The sequence below is a fragment of the Strigops habroptila genome, chromosome 9 (assembly GCF_004027225.2).
Source record: "Strigops habroptila isolate Jane chromosome 9, bStrHab1.2.pri, whole genome shotgun sequence".
Taxonomy (NCBI): domain Eukaryota; kingdom Metazoa; phylum Chordata; class Aves; order Psittaciformes; family Psittacidae; genus Strigops; species Strigops habroptila.
In genome coordinates this window covers 22971786-22994047 of record NC_044285.2, presented here as the reverse complement: position 1 = coordinate 22994047, position 22262 = coordinate 22971786, and the positions used below count along the sequence as shown (strand labels likewise).

The window sequence follows — 22262 nt, the reverse complement described above, 5'->3', positions numbered from 1 at the left end:
GGCTCACTGCACCAGGGCGCTGGGACAAGGGGGATGGCTTTAACCTGTCAGAGAGGAGACTGAGATGAGCTCTTAGGCAGCTCTTCCCTGTGAGGGTGCTGAGGCGCTGGCACAGGGTGCCCAGAGAAGCTGTGGCTGCCCCAGCCCTGGCAGTGTTCAAGGCCAGGTTGGACACAGGGGCTTGGAGCAACCTGCTCTAGTGGATGGTGTCCCTGCTCATGGCAGAGGGTTAGAACTGGATGAGTTTCTAACCCAATCCAGTCTGAGATTCTGTGATTAAGTCGTTGTTAACTAACACTGTTTGCCCTCACGAGCACTAGAAGTCAGGCAGGTTAAAGCCATGCACCCAGACCTCCAGATCCCCTTCACCCCAACATCCCAACCCAAGGGTCTGGCCAACCTGGCCCTTCACCACCTCACCCGCAGCCTGTCTGCACAGGGACACCCAGTACCCACATCAGCCCCGAATCCGGCTGCTGCACCAGCCTCCTCCACACTCACACATCTGCAAGGGGCTGGAGCAAGCCAAGCTTCAGCTTGACTGTGGATTCCTGACACTGGTGGGCCAGCCACAGATGAACTGAAAAACCCCTTCTTTGCCCACCTAGCTGCTCTTTTGCTTGCTATGCGCTGGCAGCAGTGCTCTCTGCTCAGCGGGCAGGCAGGCACTGAAGTTTTCTTCCACCCTCTCACACAGGCAATAGCCTTCCCCAATCCCAACCCCTCCCGGGCCCCAGGAGCACTCCTTATCTTGCCATTCAGTGGAGGTAAGAGCTCAAAGGAGCTGGTGATTAAGTTCTTCTGGCTGCAATTCACTAGCGATAGCTTGTCATTCACCCATTGTCTGGCGATCCTGAAACACTACACCCTGCAAACCTTGACTTTGGCCTGCACAGATGCCTGGCCAGAGGCTGCTGCCAACCCTGGGTCTCAGGCCAGAGGTCAAGGAGGAAGGCAGGAGAAGAAAAAAGCCGGGGGAGATACCCCAGCTCAGGGATCCGAGGTGGTCCATTAGCACTTCTGATGGGTGGGTGAATCAGTCTCACCTGCCCGAGGAGCAGCAGGGCAGTGAAGCCCCTGGCCAGAAACCCTGCTGAGGTATTTAGTCCTTTGGAAAGTAGCAGCCAAATGACATCGAGGAGAGAGCTGGAGCAGCTCTGCTCTGGAGCCAGGCTGAGAGAGCTGGGCTGGGGCAGCCTGGAGAAGAGAAGGCTCCTGAAGGGGAGACCTTAGAGCAGCTCCAGTGCCTTAAGGGGCTCCAGGAAACCTGGAGAGGGGCTTTGGACAAGGGCCTGTAGGGACAGGCCAAGGGGAATGGCTTTAACCTGCCAGAGGGGAGATTGAGATGAGCTCTGAGGCAGAAGCTCTTCCCTGTGAGGGTGCTGAGGCGCTGGCACAGACTTTTCCCAGAGAAGCTGTGGCTGCCCCATCCCTGGCAGTGTTCAAGGCCAGGTTGGACACAGGGGCTTGGAGCAACCTGCTCTAGTGGAAGGTGTCCCTGCCCGTGGCAGGGGGTTGGAACTGGAGGAGCTTCAAGGTTCCTCCCAACACAAACCAGGCTGGGACTCTGTGATTCTATGAATATTGCATCAAGCTCCACCATCTGCCTCCACTTCCCATTGCACAGAACAAGTGTGTCCGGAGAACTGGTGGATAAACCCAAAACTCCATGGCAAACCCAAGCTGCACAAACCCTGCCACCCTTTGGGGTGTTATTTGTTGCTATTGCAATTCTCGATTCTTGCCCTTCGAGCTCAAAGAGAAAAAACCTTCTTAAAACCCACAGCAAAAAGTGGACCTTCCAGCCATGAAACACTTTAGCCTTCCCCTGAAAGGGGGGAACAACATCCTCCCTCCGCTCCCTGTGATCTAAAGCTCAGCAGAGGCTACCACAATGCCCAGGCACTACATCTCCTCACCTCCAACAGACTCTGCTAAAGGAATCAGGCATTGTAAATCCTATATTTCTTAAAAAATACAGTAAGACCAACAGGGCTGCAGACAGAATGTACCTGACCCTGTGTTTGGGTACCCATGGAGCTTTGGACACAATTTCCTTTAGCAGCTCTTAAGCAAATTAAGCTCTTAGGGAGCAACAGGGAAAGTTTTCTCATAGAAAAGCAACTGGTTGAAGACACAGGATGCTGAAGGATTAAATTCCTGGTTTTGAAGCAGGAGGAAGGCAAGAGTGGAAATCCATTCACTTCTGCTTGTACTGACTATTCAGTGTATTCAAAGGGGTCTGGAAAAGTGGTGCCTGCTCTGATGGGAGCTTGGGCTGGTGCCCAGCATCTCCTCGGCTGCCTTCGGAGGACTGCAACGGGACTACGAGAGAGCAGAAGAAACTCAGTGTCCATGCAGCAAGTCCTGCGGGGAAGGGGTAGAGACAAGTGTACAGAGTGTCGGGCTCAGTCAACATGTCTGACTTGGAAACTGAAGTGTCAGCAGATCACGCTCTGCAAGTCATTGCTCAACACTTGGAACAGGCAACAAGGAAACAGCTTTTTCTTTTTAAACCCCTTCAACCAACCAGCAGAAAAGATTTAGTGCTGGAGAAATGCACCTTGAACATCACGTGTGGTGCCGGTCCCGTGGCTGTCGCACAGCAGGGAGGTGATGCCAGGAGGATGAAACCAATGCCTGGGAGGCAGGACTGAAACCTCACCACGTGTGCCATCTCCTCGCCCCTTTGGGCAGGGTTAACAGCTGTGCTGTGACAGCAATCCTGAGACAGCACTGCCAGTACCCACCCGCGGCCTGGTGCGATGGCACGGCCTGGTGTGACGGCACAGCCTGGTGCGACGGCACAGCCTGGTGCGATGGCACAGCCTGGTGTGACGGCACCTGCAGCCTGGACTAGAGGAAAACTAGAAAAGCAGCAGGGGCTTTTATTAAAAAGCCAGTTTTGATTCCCAGGCACAATGTAACAGTGTGGAAATAAAAGAAATAATCCAGGAAAGCCTTATCTGTTACCTTTTATTGATGAAATGCTGAAGTCCAAACCAGAGCAGATAAGACAGGGAGAATGTGCTACTCACAGTGAGTTTTCCCCAGCCAGACAGTGCAGTGGTGAGTGTGAAAAGCCACCACAGCCCAGTCTAAATCAAGCCCGGAGTTACTCAGAGTATCTGCATTTCAGCTCAAGTTCTTGAAGAGCTCCAGCCTTCAGGAAGCACGTACCAGTTAGGCACAAAGATCCTACATGAAGATGTTTTTCAGCACAAGCATCCTGTGCTGTGGGCAGCAGGCAAGGCTGCTGGTTCCCGTGGGGGACCTGACCCAGAACAAGAGTGGTGTCACTCATCAGTCAAGGGCTCATAAGGAAACACAGAAGAGCACTGGCTGCCAAACGGACTCCAGATTTACACACCTACCAAGCAGCAGGAGATGCTTCCTCCTCTGGTCGCTTGACAAGATCCATAAGCTCCAGTTGTGCCTGTTTATTCAACCTGGGATGCAGCAGCTCTTGCAGAGAGTGTGAGTCTTGGAGAAGGTGGTAAGGCCAGGTTGGACAGGGCTTGGAGCAACCTGCTCTAGTGGAAGGTGTCCCTGCCTGTGGCAGGGGGTTGGAACTGGATGATCTTTAAGGTCCCTTCCATCCCAACCCAGGCTGAGATTCTATGTACGAGGGCTGGGTTCCTATTCCAAAACATGTCCCTGACTCACACCCATCTGACGCCACACCAGCAGGTCCCAGACACGGGTCTGCAGCCAACCCCACCACGGGAGAACCTCCGTCACCTCCTCTCCAGCTCGTTGGGCCTGTGCCACCAGATCTTCACACTGCATGCCTGACACTTGCCAGCAAACTGCTCCTGAAGTCGCAGGGGAAGTCTGCAGAACTGAAACTGATATCTGGGTGAGCAGCTCTTTCCCCTTTTCATTTTCCTCTTTTATTTCTGTGTCAGCCCCGCTGTGGACTTGAGCATCCTGCCAAGAGCCAGAGCCTCCCGCAGGGGAACTGCTCCTCTCTGCCACCAAGCTCAGGGCAGCCCCCGAAGCGCTGCCACCCCCAACACTCCAAACCACAAGTGCCAGCGGGGGGACCCCTGCTTCTTCCATAGAAGTAGCCACAGGCCTTCAAACACCCTGAGTGGAGATCCGAAAAACTCATTTAAACAAGGAGGGAAATAACCAAGCGCTGCTTCAGGGCAGCAGCAAAACTAAACTCAGCTCCAGTTAGCCAGTGCTGCCTCTGAGCTCCGTTTCCTTCCAAGAAGTTGAAGAATTCAGCTCCTTCTCTCTAAAGACTGAACACGAGCACACATTCAGCTTCAGAGAGCTGGTACCCCAATGGCTACAGAAAAGGCAGATCTCCCCAGCAGGTCAGAAAACAGGAATTTACTATTCCGTTACCAAGATCATAACATGATTATTTCATGTACCCGATTCTGCACATACTCATAATTCATAGATCCTCAGAAGTCAGTCGCAAGTTGTTATTCCAAGCTCTGTGCAAGGGGTTCTGAAGTGGACCCCAGACATGACCAGTTCTAGACCAGGGTTTGGAGCAACCTGCTCTAGTGGAAGGTGTCCCTACCCACGGCAGGGAATTGGAATTGGATGTGTTTTGAGGTCCCTTCCAACCCAAACCAGGCTGGGATTCCCAAAGCCAGGCTGGAGCGAGCACCCTGCCCAGTACCTGCACCGCAGCCGACCCCATGCACCAGCCACCCTCCTTCATGTTAGATGGAGCCCGGGAAACATCACACTCGGTGTGTACATCTTGCACTTGTCCCCTCTGTGCACAGACAGAGGCTCTTTAACCACAAACCAATGCTTATCACTCAGTCAGTGCAACTGCTGAAAGCCACGGTGATCCTTCCTCCATGTAAGCCTGACAGCAGTGAGGGCGACCGAGCCAAGCAGAGAGAATCCTTCCAGCATCCCCTGCAGCAGAATTGCTGGTTGTTTCAGCTACTCGAGGCAGTCTGCCTTCACGTGCACTACCTAGGGGCAGGCCACGCGGCTGAGAAGCCAAGCAGAAGGATTTAATTTTTGCCCTGTAATAAACAGGATGGGGGAAGGAGAGGACGAGAAGGTGTATGGGAGGTCATGGAGGACTGCACCCTGCTGGCCAAACTAAGTGAGTTTGCTTATAAACTAACTTATGATAACCCACACAAGACAAAAGTCAGGCAGATTGTTCTTGTCTAATGCCAAAGCTCAGCAAACCCAGCAGATTCATCTCTCCCCTGCTCATTTCACAGCCTCAGGCTCAAGCTGGAGGAGATGCAACAGACCCTCACTGGACCGATGGTGGCAGGGAAGGCAAGGGTCTCCAGCTGCGTGCAAACTCAGCACCAAACCCCTTTGTGCTGATACAGCTCAAGATTCTCTCCACAACAGACAACCTCTAAGATTAGAGGTAAAGCAGGAGGGAAGGGCAGGGGAGCCTCTGCCTGTCCCACACACCCTGAAGAACTGCCCTGTGCTGTCATCCCTGCCCACCACACTCATGACACCTCCCTTGTGACAGGGGCAGCTCTTCCCTACAGCAGCTATTTTGGGAAACTCCAGAAAGGACGACCCAGAAGCCCTAAAAGCAAAGCAGTGGGAGATATGCTGCACTGGATAGCAAATAAACCCCAGAGATGGCCAAGGGAGCAGTTTTCCTTTCTGAGATGTTACTGGGGAGGGTTCTCAGAACCTTTCTGAGGACAGCAGCTCGGTTGCTGGAGATGGACAGGCAGTGCCTCCCCACTACAACAAAGTCACTCACATGCTTCTTGCAATGGCCGTTTATCTTAAGGAGATTTTCTGCTTTGCCCAGGACACCTCCCACCAGCCTCCACCATGAAGCGATGCTGGGAGCCAAAGCTGGCACTGAGCACACGTTCAGCTGCTCTGCACAGGTCTGCTCAGGGATGCAACACAGAGCAGAATCCTGAGAACCATTCACACTGGTGCTGTGAAACCCAGGACCCAGCCTAGGCAGAGGCAGGGGGGCCCATGCAGAAAATACTAACATCAAACCCCACCAAAAGCCCTTATGAAAAGCAGAAAGCAGAGGAATGTGCAGGTGTTACCTCCCATCTCCCTGTCCAGAGGTGGGTCGTCCTCTGCCATGGAGAAGTCCAGAGATGCTCCTGCTATTTCCAGCATATCTTCATCACTAGTGCTGCTCTGGAAGCTCTCCCGTCGATAGCCCTTCTGATCCATGGCCAGAGCTTCCAAGCCTGGGGCAAAGGGAAATCTGTTAGAGCACAAGCATGAAGACTCATCTTCTGAGCCAATTGGGCTGATGCCCACTTGATGCTTTCTCAAGGAGAAATGCAGTGACACCATCTGAAGTCAGGCAAGAACCAGCAACTGCTCAGCCACGAGACAGGCTTCATCCAGGCTCTGAGACCCACGGACTGCGAGCAACCACCCCAAAACCCAGAGCAAGCCCCTGCCTGAGCTGCCCATGGCTCCAGTGAACTGCCCTGTGTCACCTACCACCACAGCTTGTGCTCTGGTGAGCCAAATATGATCTATGATCCAACTGGGATCTGACACAAGAGCAGCCCGAATGCCTCATGCAATGTTCTTCTCTATAGAAAACCAATTCTATTTCTAAGTTCCTGGTCTAAAGGAGCTATTTCCATTTTGTCCTTTGTATCTCCTTTGTATTTCCAAAGCCTGTGAATCGATTTCTATCTGCTGATCACTGCCAGAGAGAGCAATTCAGAATCTTTATCAGCAAGTAAAAAGTGACCCAGGTCCTATGGAGCCAGGCTGAGAGAGCTGGGCTGGGGCAGCCTGGAGAAGAGAAGGCTCCTGAAGGGGAGACCTTAGAGCAGCTCCAGTGCCGGAAGGGGCTCCAGGAAACCTGGAGAGGGGCTTTGGACAAGGGCCTGTAGGGACAGGCCAAGGGGAATGGCTTTAACCTGCCAGAGGGGAGATTGAGATGAGCTCTGGGGCAGAAGCTCTTCCCTGTGAGGGTGCTGAGGCGCTGGCACAGACTTTTCCCAGAGAAGCTGTGGCTGCCCCATCCCTGGCAGTGTTCAAGGCCAGGTTGGACACAGGGGCTTGGAGCAACCTGCTCTAGTGGAAGGTGTCCCTGCCCGTGGCAGGGGGTTGGAACTGGAGGAGCTTTAAGGTCCCTTCAACCCAAACCTGGCTGAGATTCTGTGGTTCTATGTTAGACAAGGCCAGTGACATCTGCTGAGGTATTTTTAAGTCCTTTCCATGACTGCTCTCAGCAGGTTTCAGTGACATTTTGTTCACTGGTGTTGACCATTTCCCCTCCCGTCGTGCCTGGTATCTGCTGCTGGAGCTCTGTGCAGAGCCCAGCACGGCGGGAGGACCCTCACGGCACAGCTCCAGCTGTGCCACGCTCCCCTGCGTGTCCTTCTCTAAGATGGAGACAAACCATGAGCACAACCCAAGTGAAGGATGGTCCTTAACCACCCGCACACAAAGCTGCAAGAGGAACCTGGAAACATGCCATTAGCTTCACAAACAACTTTAATTAAGCCCCTGGACCTGCTGCTGGATCCAGCCATTGCCAGGAGCTGCCCATGCCATGAGACCCATCGTCTCTCCTTCCCTTCTCCAGGATGGAGGGAAACTACAACAGCACAAGCTCTGAAAACACAGTAATGAACTAAATTGGAGAAAAAATTCAGGTCTCGGCCTCCAAATCAGCTCTTGCACCCTGGGGTGGGAATCTTTTCACCTCAACAAGATGGTTTGCTCTCACAAACACACGTATTATTTCAAGAGAATTAGAGAGGAACCAAATGTGCAGCTCAGCCTTATTTCAGGAAGGGAAGAAGCCAGCCATGAACAGCATAAACGACACACTCTGCAGAAAGCACTTCCTATTAAGAGGAAAGCAGCCATCACAGCTCACAAACCCAGCCCTGGCGCTGTCCGAAGTGACGCGGTGGGCTCCTTGCTGAGCCCTGCTCTGCAGAACACGCTGGCACCTCCCTTGTGAGCCCTCTTCACTCATGAAACTGGTGCAGAACACACCAGTGAGGAACGTGCTGAGCTACTTGCAGGGAGCCCCATGAACACCAGCTCCCTGCCCACCAGGCAGAGAACTAACAAACCTCAATGCTGGTGTGCCGCAGGGCTTGTCTGCAGCACAGCATGGGTATTCCCCCATAAAACCCTGTGTACGTACACATGTATCTGTGGAAGGGAAGGTTTAAAATATGTCTGTAATCACATAAGGCATGAACTCGTGGCCCTGCAGCTGAGCCCCACAGACAACAAACAGCACAATGCTGTCAGCACCAGCAGCCAGAATCCCCATCTCGGGGGCAGAGACTGGAGCAAGGTCACCTCCTGCTCCCCCAACCCATCCCCACATTTGTTCTCGTTCAGTTTTAACAACCAGACCCAAGCCAACAAGCAAGCACCACCTTCCAGCCCACTAACACCCTGCAACACCCCGCACGTGTGCAGCACAGGAAGGACACAGGATGCTCATTCAGTGCTCGCTTCTCTCTGAGTCCTAAGGCTGGAGATGCAGGTTTAAATCCCTTTTTCTTACAAGAATGCTCCTTCTATGGGTGAGAAACACCTTTCCAGGTTGAGCCACGTGCACCAACAAGAAAACCAGACTGATCTCAAGCTTATCTACGTTGTTCATTTACTGCAATACTTCATCAGGCAGCGGCTGCTCCTTTCCTACCAGACGTACATACCAGGAGGCTCCCGGTGCACCCAGCGCTGGCGTGAGCCAGAAGCCATCCTCCTCCTCCTCCAGCAGCTCCCCTACACCTCCTCTGCCTCCTTCAGCCCGTCCTGGCTTCTCCTATCGCAGTCGACCAAAGGGAAGCAGCGAAGCTGAACCCAACACAGGGTCGGCCCCTCAACGCCTGGAAGTGACTCAGAGGACAGCGCTGGCACCCAGGAAGCTGGAGCACCCAGTGCCACCCTGCAGTGCAAACCCAGCCCCGGCGGGTGCTACCTCCAGCCTGGAGCACTCCTCAGACAGCACCAGACACTGCAGGGGCTTCTCCTCATTTCATGCTTCGACATCACAGAACCCTGTGGGGACATTCTTGGATGAAGCAGGAGGACATGATTATGTGGAGCTGACCAGAGAAGGCCAAGGGATATAAAAGAGGGACGTGAACAGGATGGACCCGGATCAAGAAGGAAGTACCGACGAGAAGATGGCAAGTCATCACGACTAACTACAGCTGTACAGGATTAGCTAACGCTGCGTGAACAGTAGAGTGTAGCCCATAAGATGTCTAGCATAGGCGCGCGAACAGATGATGTTAACCAGGGAGCTTTTGCCAAGACTAATTCCTTGTTAATCGAAGGTATGTAAGTGTAACGGTAAAATAAACTAGGTCTTCGATCTTCCTTCGGAGTCCATGCCATCAATCCCCTCAAATGGTGACCCCGACGTGACAGGAGGAAAGAAAGACGTAGCTCGCGGAAGAGGGCTGCGTTCTCCGGAGGGGACGTCTCGGCTGAACGATCGTCTTGCCGGCTGGACCGAGCGAACAACAAATCCCGGGTTGAAGATTGAACAAGATCGCCTGTGCTGACACGTGAACAGGTGAGCAACCGAGAGACAGGAGAGAAGTGCAATAAGATGGTTCGAACATATCGACAGAAAAACGTACTGTAGTGAAGCTGTTGCAGCACGTTTTAAAGAAACGAGGGGTGTCATATGAGAAATACCCGTTAGAACTCTTGTTGGCCTGGCTGAAAAGTAAGGGTTTGCTGGCCGAAACGCCACAGGCGTTTGACTGTGATTGTTGGAAGAAGGAGGGAGACCTGCTTTTTGAGCATGCTTCTAAGGGGGATGCTAATGCTACTCGAGCCCTCACAACCTGGTGCTTAGTTTATGAAACATTGAAAGAAATGCGATGTGAAAAAACCATTGTTAAGGCTGCTTCCAAAGCCGTTGAAGTACAAGAGTCAAAAGAAGGGACTAGTATAGTACTAGAGGAATGTAAATCAGACTCAGACGAGGAAGAAGCGGGACCAGTTGATCATGACCCAGGGCCCCTATCTGAGCACAAAATCCCATCGGCACCGCCACTGCCCCCAGGACAAACCCCAGAACGGCCTGTAGAGCGGCAAACAGTGACTTTACCACTCCCATCACCAGAGGCCATGGCCGTAGAAAGGAGCGGCCCGGGTGAACAAATTCGTGAGGGGTGGAGACAGGTCCATCTGGACAGACTGAAAGAGGAGGCAGAAGAGCACCATATGTATCCAAACAACCCAGGGCAGTATCAAGCCTTTAACTGGGAACTCATAAAGGAGGTCCACAAGGCGGTGATGTAAAATGGACTAAATGCACCCTTTACACGGATGCTGTTGGAGAATGTATTGGGAGGTCAATCAGTAACACCATATGAGTGTATACAATTAGCATCATTAATTTTAACCCCCACACAAAAGTTGTTATGGAAAGATAAGTGGGGAGAACTGTGTGAGATACAAGCCATTGAAAATCTAAACCGACAGCAAGGGGACCCACGTTTTGGGGTCGGAATAGAGCACCTTATGGGCACAGGACTGTTTGCAACCCCCGAGGCCCAAGCTCCAATGGTGCCAGACATCCTAAGAGACTCTGCTGCATTGGCCTTAAGAGCTTTTGCAGCTACCCCTGAGACAGGAAAACAGCCAGTATCATTTGTCAAGATACAGCAGGGGCCTGGAGAACCTTTTATGACGTTTTTAGATCGCCTGAGGGAAGAGGTAAATAAACAAATAGACCATCCGGAAGCAAAAGAATCTTTATTATTAAAGTTAGCTATAGAAAATGCTAATCCAGACTGTAAAAAGGTGTTATTATCCCTGCCACGAACAGCCACCTTAGTGGACATGGTAGAGGCAGCGAATTGAGTTGGATCTTTGGAACATCAACAGAGAATGCTAGCGGGAGCCTTTGCTGCAGCAATGAAACCCTTAGGGAACGCCCCAAAAAAGTGTTATAACTGTGGACAGCCCGGACATTTAAGCTTTCAATGCAGTAAACCTAGATCAGGACAAGGTGGCTCACCAGATGAGCGTGCTCCGGGATTGTGCCCAAGATGTCAGAAAGGCAGACATTATGCCTATCAGTGCCAATCACGCTTTGATAGAGAAGGGAAACCCCTCCAAACAAAGCAGGGAAACGGGAAGCACAGCGCAAATCAGCGTCGCGCCAAGACACAAATGCCCCTGAACGTGGTGAAGGACCCTTCCTCAATAGACAACAACCCTCTGGATGCCTGGATCAGCTCACCGCAAAAACTAGCGCAAGTGCCGGAGTGGATGTAACCACTGCAGAAGAAATCACTTTAGTTTCAACCCAAGTCCACACAGTGGCGCTCAATGCGCACGGACTGCTGGGACATGCACTGAGTGCGCTCTTATTGGGACGTTCAAGTATCACCTTACAGGGCATTTTTGCATTACCCGCAGTAATCGACACGGACTTTTTAGGTCAGATAAAAGCAATGATATGGACTCCCAGTCCCCCTGTGCATATTCCAAAAAACACACGAATAGCCCAGCTGGTTCCCTTTAAGAGCCAGACTCCACGATCGGAACCAGTTAGGCGAGGCAGTGGAGGCTTTGGCTCCACCGGTCAAGAGGCAAAAATCATGTGGGCATTAGAAATCCAACAAACCAAACCTAAACTAAGAGTAATGTTATGTTGGGGAGACCAGATGTTTTAGATAGAAATGTTAATCGACACCGGTGCGGACGTGACCGTTATTGCAGAAAGAGATTGGCCTAAAACCTGGCCACTATCTGACCCCCAAGGAACACTTGTGGGGGTCAGAGGAAACACCGCCACAAAACAGAGTCGTCATATGGTGACTCTCCAGACACCTGACAGGCCAAAGTGCCTGGCGAGACCTTATGTAGCGCCAATCCCTCTAAATCTATTGGGACGAGATGTATTAGGCCAAATGGGCTGTGTTGTTTCCACAAAAACCCAAAATTTTTAATAAAGGCCACTGACGGGTAACCAATGCTCAAACTAAAATGGAAAACAAATAAACCTGTTTGGGTAGACCAGTGGCTGTTGACCAAAGAAAAGGTTGCCCTCTTGGAACAGCTCGTCCAAGAACAGTTACAAGCAGGACATATCCAACCATCTACTAGCCCATGGAACACACCGATATTTGTGATTCCAAAAAAAATTGGGAAAATGGAGGCTGCTACATGACTTATGCTGAATAAACAAGGTGTTAGAAGATACGGGATCCCTCCAGCCAGGGCTTCCATCACCCACCATGATTTACAAAGACTGGAACATATTGATAATAGATTTAAAAGACTGGTTTTTTACAATTCCGATTAATCCAGAGGACAGTGAATGATTTGCCTGTTCAATACCTTCAATCAATAAACAAACACCAATGCGCCGATATCAATGGACAGTGTTACCGCAGGGCATGAAAAATTCACCCACTATGTGTCAAAACTATGTACATGAAGCATTAACGCTGTTTCGACAAAGACATCCAGATTTGTTAATATATCACTATATGGATGATATTTTAATAGCCAGAAAAACAGACCCAACAACATTTAAAGGAAAATTGTGTATGACATTACAGCGTTCACAACTACAAATAGCACCGGAAAAAATCCAATCTACTCCACCCTGGAAATATCTAGGCTGGAAGATCTTAACCCAGACAATAGAACCTCAAAAGGTGGCGATTCAAAGAGAAATTCGGACACTGAATGATGTACAAATCTTATTGGGAAACATTAATTGGGTTCGAACACTTTTGAGCATTGACAACAAAACATTAGAACCTTTATTAGAACTGTTGAAAGGAGATACAGATTTAAATGCCCCTCGTGAGTTGACCCTGGAGGCCCAACGGGCATTAAAAAGGGTCAATGAGGCCTTGTCTCTGAGACAGGCTCACAGAGTGATATTTGGTGTACCAATCGAATTGTTAATCATAAATAATGATTTTCAACCTGTAGGTGTAATTATGCAATGGGCTCAAAAGGAGCCCGACCCTCTCAAAATATTGGAATGGGTATTTCTAGCGAATCAGCCCACAAAAACCATTATAACTCGACCAGAAATGTTTGCACCATTAATAATGAAAGAGATCGAATTATAGATTTATCAGGCAGCGAACCACACACTATTGTTATTCCCCTCACAGAACCCTATCTACAATGGTGTCTAAAAAATAGCCTCCCACTACAGGTGGCACTTGCAAATTTTGGAGGGCATATTAAGATACATTCTCATAGTCACCAACTGTATACTCTAGTCCAACAAGAACGCCTTGAGGAGCACCCTAAATAGAGTCAGATACGAGTAAACGGCCCGACTGTTTTTACAGATGTTAGTGGGAAGACAGGTAAAGCCGCAATCGTTTGGAACGATAACGGCGAGTGGAAATGGATAGTAATCTATTCACAAGGTTCCACTCAAATAGCTGAGTCGAGAGCGGTGTCAGAAGTTTTTAAACGATGGAGCGATGTTCCGATTAACATTATATCTGATTCGATGTAGTAGGGGTGGTCCAACGACTCGAACGAGCTTATTTAAAGCATTTTTCGGTCGAAAACTTATTTTTACAAATGAAACAGTTATGGTTTTTATTAAAGCACTGAGATCATCCTTATTATATTTGTCACCATTGCAGCCATACTGGTTTACCAGGTTTTTGTTCAGAAGTGAACGCAAAAGCAGATCTCATGACACAACCTGTCAGCATATCCCCAGTTCCTAATGTATGGAAACAAGCCCGCTTATCACATGAATTTTTTCACCAATCAGCAAAGGTCCTTAAACGCCAATTTCATATACCATTAACCAATGCCAAAGCCATAATACAAGCCTGTCCCAATTGTCAACGATTAACAAAAGGACCAACGATCGCAGTCAATCCGCGTGGCCTCCATTCGCTCCAACTGTGGCAAATGGATGTCACGCACACTCCTGAATTTGGTCGATTGAAATACGTACATGTATCCGTCGATACCTTTTCACAAGCAGTTTGTATGACAGCCTTAGGAGGAGAAACATCTCGACATGTTCAAACTCATTGTCGCCAAGTGTTTGCCACCTTAGGAATTCCAAAACAAATAAAACCAGACAATGGCCCGGCATATGTTTCCCACTCCACACAACAATTTTTCCACCGCTGGGGCATGCAACACGTGACGGGTATCCCCCACTCCCCCACAGGTCAAGCCATCGTAGAACGTATGCATCAATCAAACTTTACTTACAAAAACAAAAACAGGGGGAGGCTGGGGAACCTCCAGCAACTAGATTGGCTAAGGTACAATATGCATTGAACTTTTTACATCTCCCAGGGGAGGCTGTGGTTCCTCCCATAGTAACTCACATGCAGGTATTATCGACAGGAATGACAGAACAAACTGACTCAGTCAAGGTAATGGTGAGGACCCTGGAAGGTGATTGGGAGGGTCCCATGAAACTACTAACATGAGGCCGAGGTTATGGTTGTGTCTCTACAGGTCAAGGGACGTGGTGGGTCCTGGTGAAATGGGTAAAACCAGTGCTGGAAAGGGCCTCGGGGGAACAACCTTCGTTATCCGTGTCTCCTTGAGTATGACCCTTGAGCCGTGGCTGGTAACCACTTGACAAAATGTTTGGGTAACCTCTGTGAACTTAACCAATCAATCATCCTTTTGTTTGGCCTTGGCATCCCCCGGCGACCCTTTCCGCACCTGCCCAATAGGGTTAGGTGACCTGCAAGACTGGAAAAGTTTTCAAGATTATGTAAATGATACAAGCTGCCTGTCTGGGCCCAAAAATGCGACCGGAATCCAAACACTGATTACAGCGCTGAATCGCACTGGCCCAGACCCGGAAGAACTTGATATCATGGCCACCCCTGGCAATAATAGTTGTGTGAGGTTTAGCTTCCCGGGGGATGGAAATGTGACAAGTGCCCTATAGGCCCTGGTCACGAACTTTTTTATACAGTATCTAGGAAGAGATAGAATGAGGAAATGGATAGACCGTACAGGTATGCAAGACATAAGTCCACGTGATTATGGATATGATAATACCACTTAGTGGTGTAGTGGACGATTAAAAATAGTAGAAACATCAAAAGTAGCCACGCCAAAATTATTACCACTGGGCATATTTCTAATATGTGAAGATCGGGCCAGGAATTCCTGCCCGTCCAACAGGAGGACCACGTACCTTAGGAAGACTCACCATGTTTGCCTCATCTATGCACCAGTTGTTAAATAACACCACCCAAAGGATTAGGAAAAAGAGAACGCTAGAGACTATGGGGAAAACTGTAATTCAGAGGTTATTCACTGGAACGTGGCAGAAAGAGTATTGATGTCTCTATTTGCTCCTCACATAGGAGTAGCCAAGGCGCTAGGAAACACTGACAAACTTTCATGTTTAGTGGCCAAACAGAATAACCTAACTTCGTTTTTGTTATCGGAACTTGCTTTAGATGTAGGATCAATTAGGCACGCGACGCTTCGGAATAGAGCAGCCATAAACTTCTTATTGTTAGCTCATGGACACGGCTGTGAAGATTTTGAGGGCATGTGTTGCGTGAATCTCTCTAACCATTCAGAGTCAATTCACAAAGAGCTGCAACAACTGAAAGAATTGTCAGAAGAACTCAAACGATGTAGTGGAGGTGATTGGTTGCAAGACCTCTTGGGAATTGGGGTATCACTGGTTGGTTACAGGAAATAATCATCCGAGGAGGAATGTTATTGATTTTAGTTTTGTGTATGATCATGATAATTCCTTGTATATTGCAATGTGTTCAGAACATGATTCAAAAACACATTCAGGCCATCAACCTAGTCCATGTTGAAAACAAAACAGGGGGAATTGTAGGGACATTCTTGGATGAAGCAGGAGGACACGATTATGTGGAGCTGACCAGAGAAGGCCAAGGGATATAAAAGAGGGACATGAACAGGATGGACCCAGATCAAGAAGGAAGTAACGACGAGAAGATGGCAAGTCATCACGACTAACTATAGCTGTATAGGATTAGCTAACGCTGCGTGAACAGTAGAGTGTAGCCCATAAGATGTCTAGCATAGGCGTGCGAACAGATGATGTTAACCAGGGAGCTTTTGCCAAGACTAATTCCTTGTTAATCGAAGGTATGTAAGCGTAACGGTAAAATAAACTAGGTCTTCAATCTTTCTTCGGAGTCTGTGCCGTCAATCCCCTCAGAACCCCAGCCTGGTTTGGGTTGAAGGGACTTTAAACCTCATCCAGCTCCAACCCCCTGCCACGGGCAGGGACACCTTCCACTAGAGCAGGTTGCTCCAAGCCCCTGTGTCCAACCTGGCCTTGAACACTGCCAGGGATGGGGCAGCCACAGCTTCTCTGGGAAAAGTCTGTGCCAGCGCCTCAGCACCCTCCCAGGGAAGAGCTTCTGCCTAAGAGCTCATCTCAATCTCCCCTCTGGCAGGTTAAAGCCATTCCCCTTGGCCTCTCCCTACAGGCCCTTGTCCAAAGCCCCTCTCCACGTTTCCTGGAGCCCCTTTAGGCACTGGAGCTGCTCTAAGGTCTCCCCTTCAGGAGCCTTCTCTTTTCCAGGCTGCCCCAGCCCAGCTCTCACAGCCTCGCTCCAGAGCAGAGCTGCTCCAGCCCTCACAGCAGCTCCGTGGCCTGCTCTGGCCTCCCTCCAACAGCTCCACGTCCCTCTGGTGTTGCTGCCCCAGAGCTGGACCAGGACCGCAGGAGTGTCCCTGCTGTGGATGCGATTCTTGGCTCCTGCTCCACCAGCATCAAAACACAACTTAGCAGCGAGCTGGGAGCAGCCGCCTCCCCAAGCCGAGCAGGAGGAGCGAGCTACCACTTAGTGGCTATTGCACTTGACAGCTCAGGGCTCTTGTTCCTCCCCAGCCCCGCGGCATCTCTTCACAGGGGCAGGCACATCCCTCCCTACAGTTCCCAGATCCAGCAGTGCACAGATAAGGGAAAAAGAAAATAAATAATAATCCAATTGTAACTGAAAAATCCAAAGGAAAGGAGAGAAAACCGGATCACTTCATGGCCACAGCCCTGGCAGCTGCCTGGAGACAGCAGAGCAAGGCTCTCCTGCAGTGATACCCCTCCCCAGGCTCACGGTGCCATTAAAACACCCCAATCCTTTCTCCTCCTGAGCAGAGGAGGTTAATCCACAAAAGAGGAACTTCAGCCAGTTTGCAAACCAAGTGACTGGTTTGGGGTTTTGTTGTATTCCAGCCCATGAAACATGTAACTCCGCCAGGCTGGGGCTCGATGTGCACACTGCAAGGGCATTGCAAGAGGGCTGGGCACCCACCTAAGCCAAAACACCCCAAACCCAAATACAAAACCAAAATAGCCCCAACCAAACCACCCCCAAAAACCAACTGTCATTTCTTTGCCCGCTTTCAGCCACTGTGAGGCAAAGCTGGAGGCAGCAGCCTCGGGAGAGCTCCACGTGTGCTCCTCGTGCTTCCCTCGGCTGCAGAAGCCTGGGAAGCAACAGCAGGCAAAGGGAGGACCATGGAGATGACCACAACCACAGGCTCCACCACCAGCCCCAGGCTGCACAGGACGACCTAAACCAAGAAGCCTCATGCGCAGTCACACGGCCAAAGTAATCCCAATCTCCCCTCTGGCAGGTTAAAGCCATTCCCCTTGTGCTGTCCCTACAGGCCCTTGCCCAAAGCCCCTCTCCAGGTTTCCTGGAGCCCCTTTAGGCACTGGAGCTGCTCTAAGGTCTCCCCAGAGCCTTACCCATGTTCACTTCTCACTGTCCACAAACCTCTTTCTCCTCTGAAGAGCAGGCAGCATTTCACCCCAGAGCATCCTCCCACTTCTCCCATTCCCCTTCTCTCCCCGTAGATGACAGCTCCCTGGGGTGGCTGAGGGGGGCTCCGGGACTCCCCCAGCCCAGAAGCAGGGACCTGGAGAGGCTGTCCCCGTCTGATGTCCACCCCACAGCTCCACGCAGCAGCTTGTCCTCGGTGGCCACTGCAGCGAAGGCAAAGACTGGGTGAGCTGTTTGCATTAGGCAGGAGCTGCAGGGCCACGTGGGCTGGGACAACAGATGGGCTTGGAGAGACTGGGAAATCCACCAACACGGGCCGAGCATGGAGACTTGGATTGGTTTAGGGCTTGGTTGGGGTTCTTCTGTTGTTTGAGGGTGCTGAGGCGCTGGCACAGGGTGCCCAGAGAAGCTGTGGCTGCCCCATCCCTGGCAGTGTTCAAGGCCAGGTTGGACACAGGGGCTTGGAGCAACCTGCTCTAGTGTGAGGTGTCCCTGCCTGTGGCAGGGGGTTGGGACTAGATGAGCTTTAAGGTCTCTTCCAACCCAAACCATTCCATGATCCTACGAAATAGCACCACTGGCACCACAATGAGCCCCCAAACACCAGTTATGGTGTTTTCGCACCTCTTCACAGCATCCAAGCCTTGAACCTGAACCAAAAGCACTACACGAACACCTGCGCAGCAGCACCGCAGGAGTCCAAAGCACCCAGCGCCAGAGCTTCTCCTGCCAAGCAGGTGCCCAGGGTTCCCTGGGCCGAAGCGGGGAGCCTGCTGGCTCTCACACATCAGGCTCCCTGGGAGCCCCCATCCGCTGCACCAAGGAGATGGGTGAGCTTCCATGCTCACCCATCTCCACAGGGACTCATGTGGAACAAGATCTTCCAACCCTGGTGCTCCCAGTCCTCCAGACACAACTGCACATGAAGCTGTGCTGTGTGACCAAGAGGTTGTTGTTATTCCAGAGGGAATAATTAAAGCATGATGCAAGGTGCACACAACTATCCCACCCCGCACTGGCAGCTCCGTGCTCGGGCACTCAGACCTGAAGCCAAACTCCCGGATAAACCCGCCGGATGAGTCCAAGAGCAGACGACAGGAATGTCAAACCCGGCTGCACACCCAGCCCGCGGCACTGGCTGCTGGTGCCACTCCAGCCACCCCAGAACCCCCGAACCACTTGTGGCATCATGGGGAGGAACTCTACCCCTGCAAACCTGCTCAGGGTGAGGAATTTCGGGGGACAGAGCTTTGGAATTTTAGGGCCCACGGTGATTTTCTAACTTCTTTCCAGTAGCTGAAGGTCAGGAGCTACGAGTCCGCAGGGCGAGCAAAGGGAATTTGCTGTTGTGGTTTCAAGTGGGTGCAGAGTGCGGAGGCTTTGGAGGTGCAGGTTCAACACAGCTCCATTATAAACCACTTTGGGTTGGGTGCTGCTCCCAAAGTTTTCCAGCTTCTGGAGAACAACTGATAGTGACAACGCCACAAAGCCTTGGGCAAACCAAAACCAAATCCAACCTCAACAGGTATTTTGGTGCAGCCACGTTTGAGGCCGTACACCACAGGCCTTCCCCATCTCCGAGCAGAGCGTGGGGGACGTCCCGGAGAGGCGCAGCTCAGGCAGGCTCTGAGGCTCCAGCTCAATGACGGTTCGGCCGCTGTGCCCCAAAGAATCACAAACAATTCCCTATTTAGCACAACCGTCATTCCAGCAGCACTGACAAACAAAAACAACCCTGTTCTCCAGCTCTTCTGGGAACAAAGGCGGTCGGAGGCGCAGCAGTGTCTGCCAGGCACACGTCCCAGCGCTTCCAGTCCAGCCCCATGGCTGCCCCAGCCCCACGGCCACCCCCAAAGCCCTACAGCCAGCTCCCCAGCCCCACAACCAGCCCCCCAGCCCCTCCGTGGCCACCAGGAATCCAGGACAGAACCACCATCGCATGGACAACCCTGAAGCGCGCCTGGCACAGACACCTGCCCTGCACAAGTGTAAAAATCTGCATCATTCCTTTCATTCCAGCTGCCAAAAAATTTGGGTTATTACCCTAAAGATTCACAAAGGCCTTAAAACTCGGACAAACTCTGCTCACAACAGGCAGACACTGGGGACACACGGGACACCGGAAACACACGGGACACCGGGAACACACGGGACACCGGGAACACTGCGTGACAGGATTCCCAAGCTCTGGCTGCCCCATTTCTTGCCTCATCTACTCCCAGAGGCTCCTTAGGATGGGACGTGCCTCAAGCACCCAAAGGAACCGAGTGAGGCCCACACCGCCCAACTGTGCTCCAGCTGAGCTGGATGGAGGGAGAAGCGGGCACCGCGTCCCCGTACCCCCTGGTATCCTCCGTACCCCCTGGTACCCCCCTCTATCCCCTTGCACCCCCCGGGCCCCCCGGCCCCGCCGCTCCCGGCCCCCAGCCCCGGCCGGGAGTGTTCACCCGGGCCTAGAAGCCCCCCCGCTCATCGGCCAAGCGGCCCCGGTACCTTGTCCCGAGGCTCGGCGGCTCCTGCCTTCACTTCGGCGCTGTCGGGAGCTGCTGGAAGGGGGAGAGCGGTTGGATCAGGGGGACACCCAGGCGGGGAGAGGAGGCTCGCCAGGCTCCGGCCCACGGCCCTCCGCGGAGCGCCGGCCGGGGCCTGCCGACCCCCGTGTCCATGTCCCCGGCCGCAGCCCGAGCCCGCTCCGCGCCCCGCGCCCCCCGCCCGGCATTCACCTCCGCCGCCCCGGGCCCGCTCCCCGCGGCCGAGCCCCGGCCCGGGCCCAGCACCGCCCCCCGCACCTGCGCGCGCCGGGCTCCACCCACCGCGGGAGGGCGGGGCCAAGGGGGAGCCCCGCCCCTCCCGGCCCCGCTCATCCAATCCGAGAGGGGTTGGTGCGCAGGCGCGCTGAGCTGCTGGGAAGGACGGGCACGCTCTGCCGGCGCCATCTTGAGTGTGGGCGCGGGGGTCCTTAAAGGGGTACGAGCCCCGTTGTGCGGCGCGCGGGGAGCACCTCCGGCCCCGCCGCACCCCCCATCGCTGCTCCCGCACCGCGGGCCCCAGGCACAGACACCCCCACCTCTGGTCTCCCCCCTGCGGATTCCCCCGTTACTGACCGCCCATTGCCGAGCCACTCGCGGCAGCACCAGAGGGCAGCAGCGGGGCGGTGAGCGCGGGGAGGTGGCACCGCTGTGCCCGGCTCCGGGCAGGAGCACCGCGGGGACGTGGAGCTGCTGGAGCGAGGCTATAGGAGGCCACGGAGCTGCTGCGACGGCTGGAGCAGCTCTGCTCTGGAGCCAGGCTGAGAGAGCTGGGCTGGGGCAGCCTGGAGGAGAGAAGGCTCCTGAAGGGGACACCTTAGAGCAGCTCCAGTGCCTAAAGGGGCTCCAGGAAACGTGGAGAGGGGCTTTGGACAAGGGCCTGTAGGGACAGGACAAGGGGAATGGCTTTAACCTGCCAGAGGGGAGATTGAGATGAGCTCTGAGGCAGAAGCTCTTCCCTGTGAGGGTGCTGAGGCGCTGGCACAGACTTTTCCCAGAGAAGCTGTGGCTGCCCCATCCCTGGCAGTGTTCAAGGCCAGGTTGGACACAGGGGCTTGGAGCAACCTGCTCTAGTGGAAGGTGTCCCTGCCCGTGGCAGGGGTTGGAGCTGGAGGAGCTTTAAGGTCCCTTCAACACAAACCAGGCTGGGGTTCCTGGGAGGGTGGCCCTACAACTCTCCCACAGAAGGCTGCACCCAGCGCCCTGGCATCCTCTCACGTCCCAGCAGACAGTGACTGTCACGGTGGGGCTGGCTGCCTGAGCTGCAGAGGAAGCAGAGCCACGGTGCCTCAGTTTCCCCTCTGCCTCCCACCGGATGGCTCCCGTTTTCAGGATGTGGGAGAAAAGGCACCTTCATTTTACCGTAACAGCGACCCCAGAAGACAGCTCCAGCACCACACCGTGCAGGAGAAGATCCTTCAGAAGAGGAAGGCCCTGCCACAGTCCTGACAAAGGGAACCCTGGCTTCATCTGACCTTGCCTGTGATCGCAGCTTCGCTGTGCTTCCACGGGGTGTGCTAAGAACTGAGCACCAGCTCCTCTGGTCTCCAGGCACAGGAGGTCCTGCCTTGCCCTTAGTACTCCCCACAGCCAGCTCCTGTGACAGCCCCACCGTTTTTCCACTAAATAAACTAATTTATTTCCTCCTGGAAAATCAGCATTTATTTTCTCATTGGCATCACATGCAAAAGGCCTGAGAAGAACCAGAAACAACCCAGACGGGGAGGTGCAGACTTGGAGACCTCGGCAGAAGCCAGACTTTCTGTGAAGCCGTGGTGTTTTGGAGGGAGGTGCAGGGCTGTGGGGCTGGGAAGAAAGGGCTGGAGAGGGCTCTGCTCCGCTCCACTGCTGTGCAGCTCATCCTGACAGCAAGCAGCGCTGCGGCCGGGGCTGGGCTGCTCCATGGGGAGCTTCAGGAGGAGAAACCCAGACCTGGAGGTTCTTGCGGACGCTCCCTGGGCAGAGCTGTGGTGAGCAGGAGCGCAGCCCCCATCCGTGATTTCCTGCACATTGTTTCTACACCACTTCT

The 22262-nt window shown here is 52.7% G+C and overlaps 1 protein-coding gene across 7 annotated transcripts in view; it reads right to left on the bottom strand.

Annotated features, from left to right (window-relative positions):
* LOC115613300 (H(+)/Cl(-) exchange transporter 5) overlaps positions 1-20508 on the bottom strand; it is a 36863-nt gene extending 16355 nt beyond the window's left edge. For 2 of the 7 annotated variants that reach the window (XM_030498604.1, XM_030498599.1), the window contains exons 1-3: positions 20429-20465; positions 20199-20251; positions 6030-6179 (exon numbers count right to left, since the gene is read on the bottom strand). In XM_030498604.1, the coding sequence (XP_030354464.1) occupies positions 6030-6162 (133 nt within the window). In that variant the 5' untranslated portion in view covers positions 6163-6179; positions 20199-20251; positions 20429-20465. The other 5 variants (XM_030498598.1, XM_030498603.1, XM_030498602.1 and 2 more) reach the window with 4 other exon arrangements.
* Positions 20509-22262: the final 1754 nt, after the last annotated feature.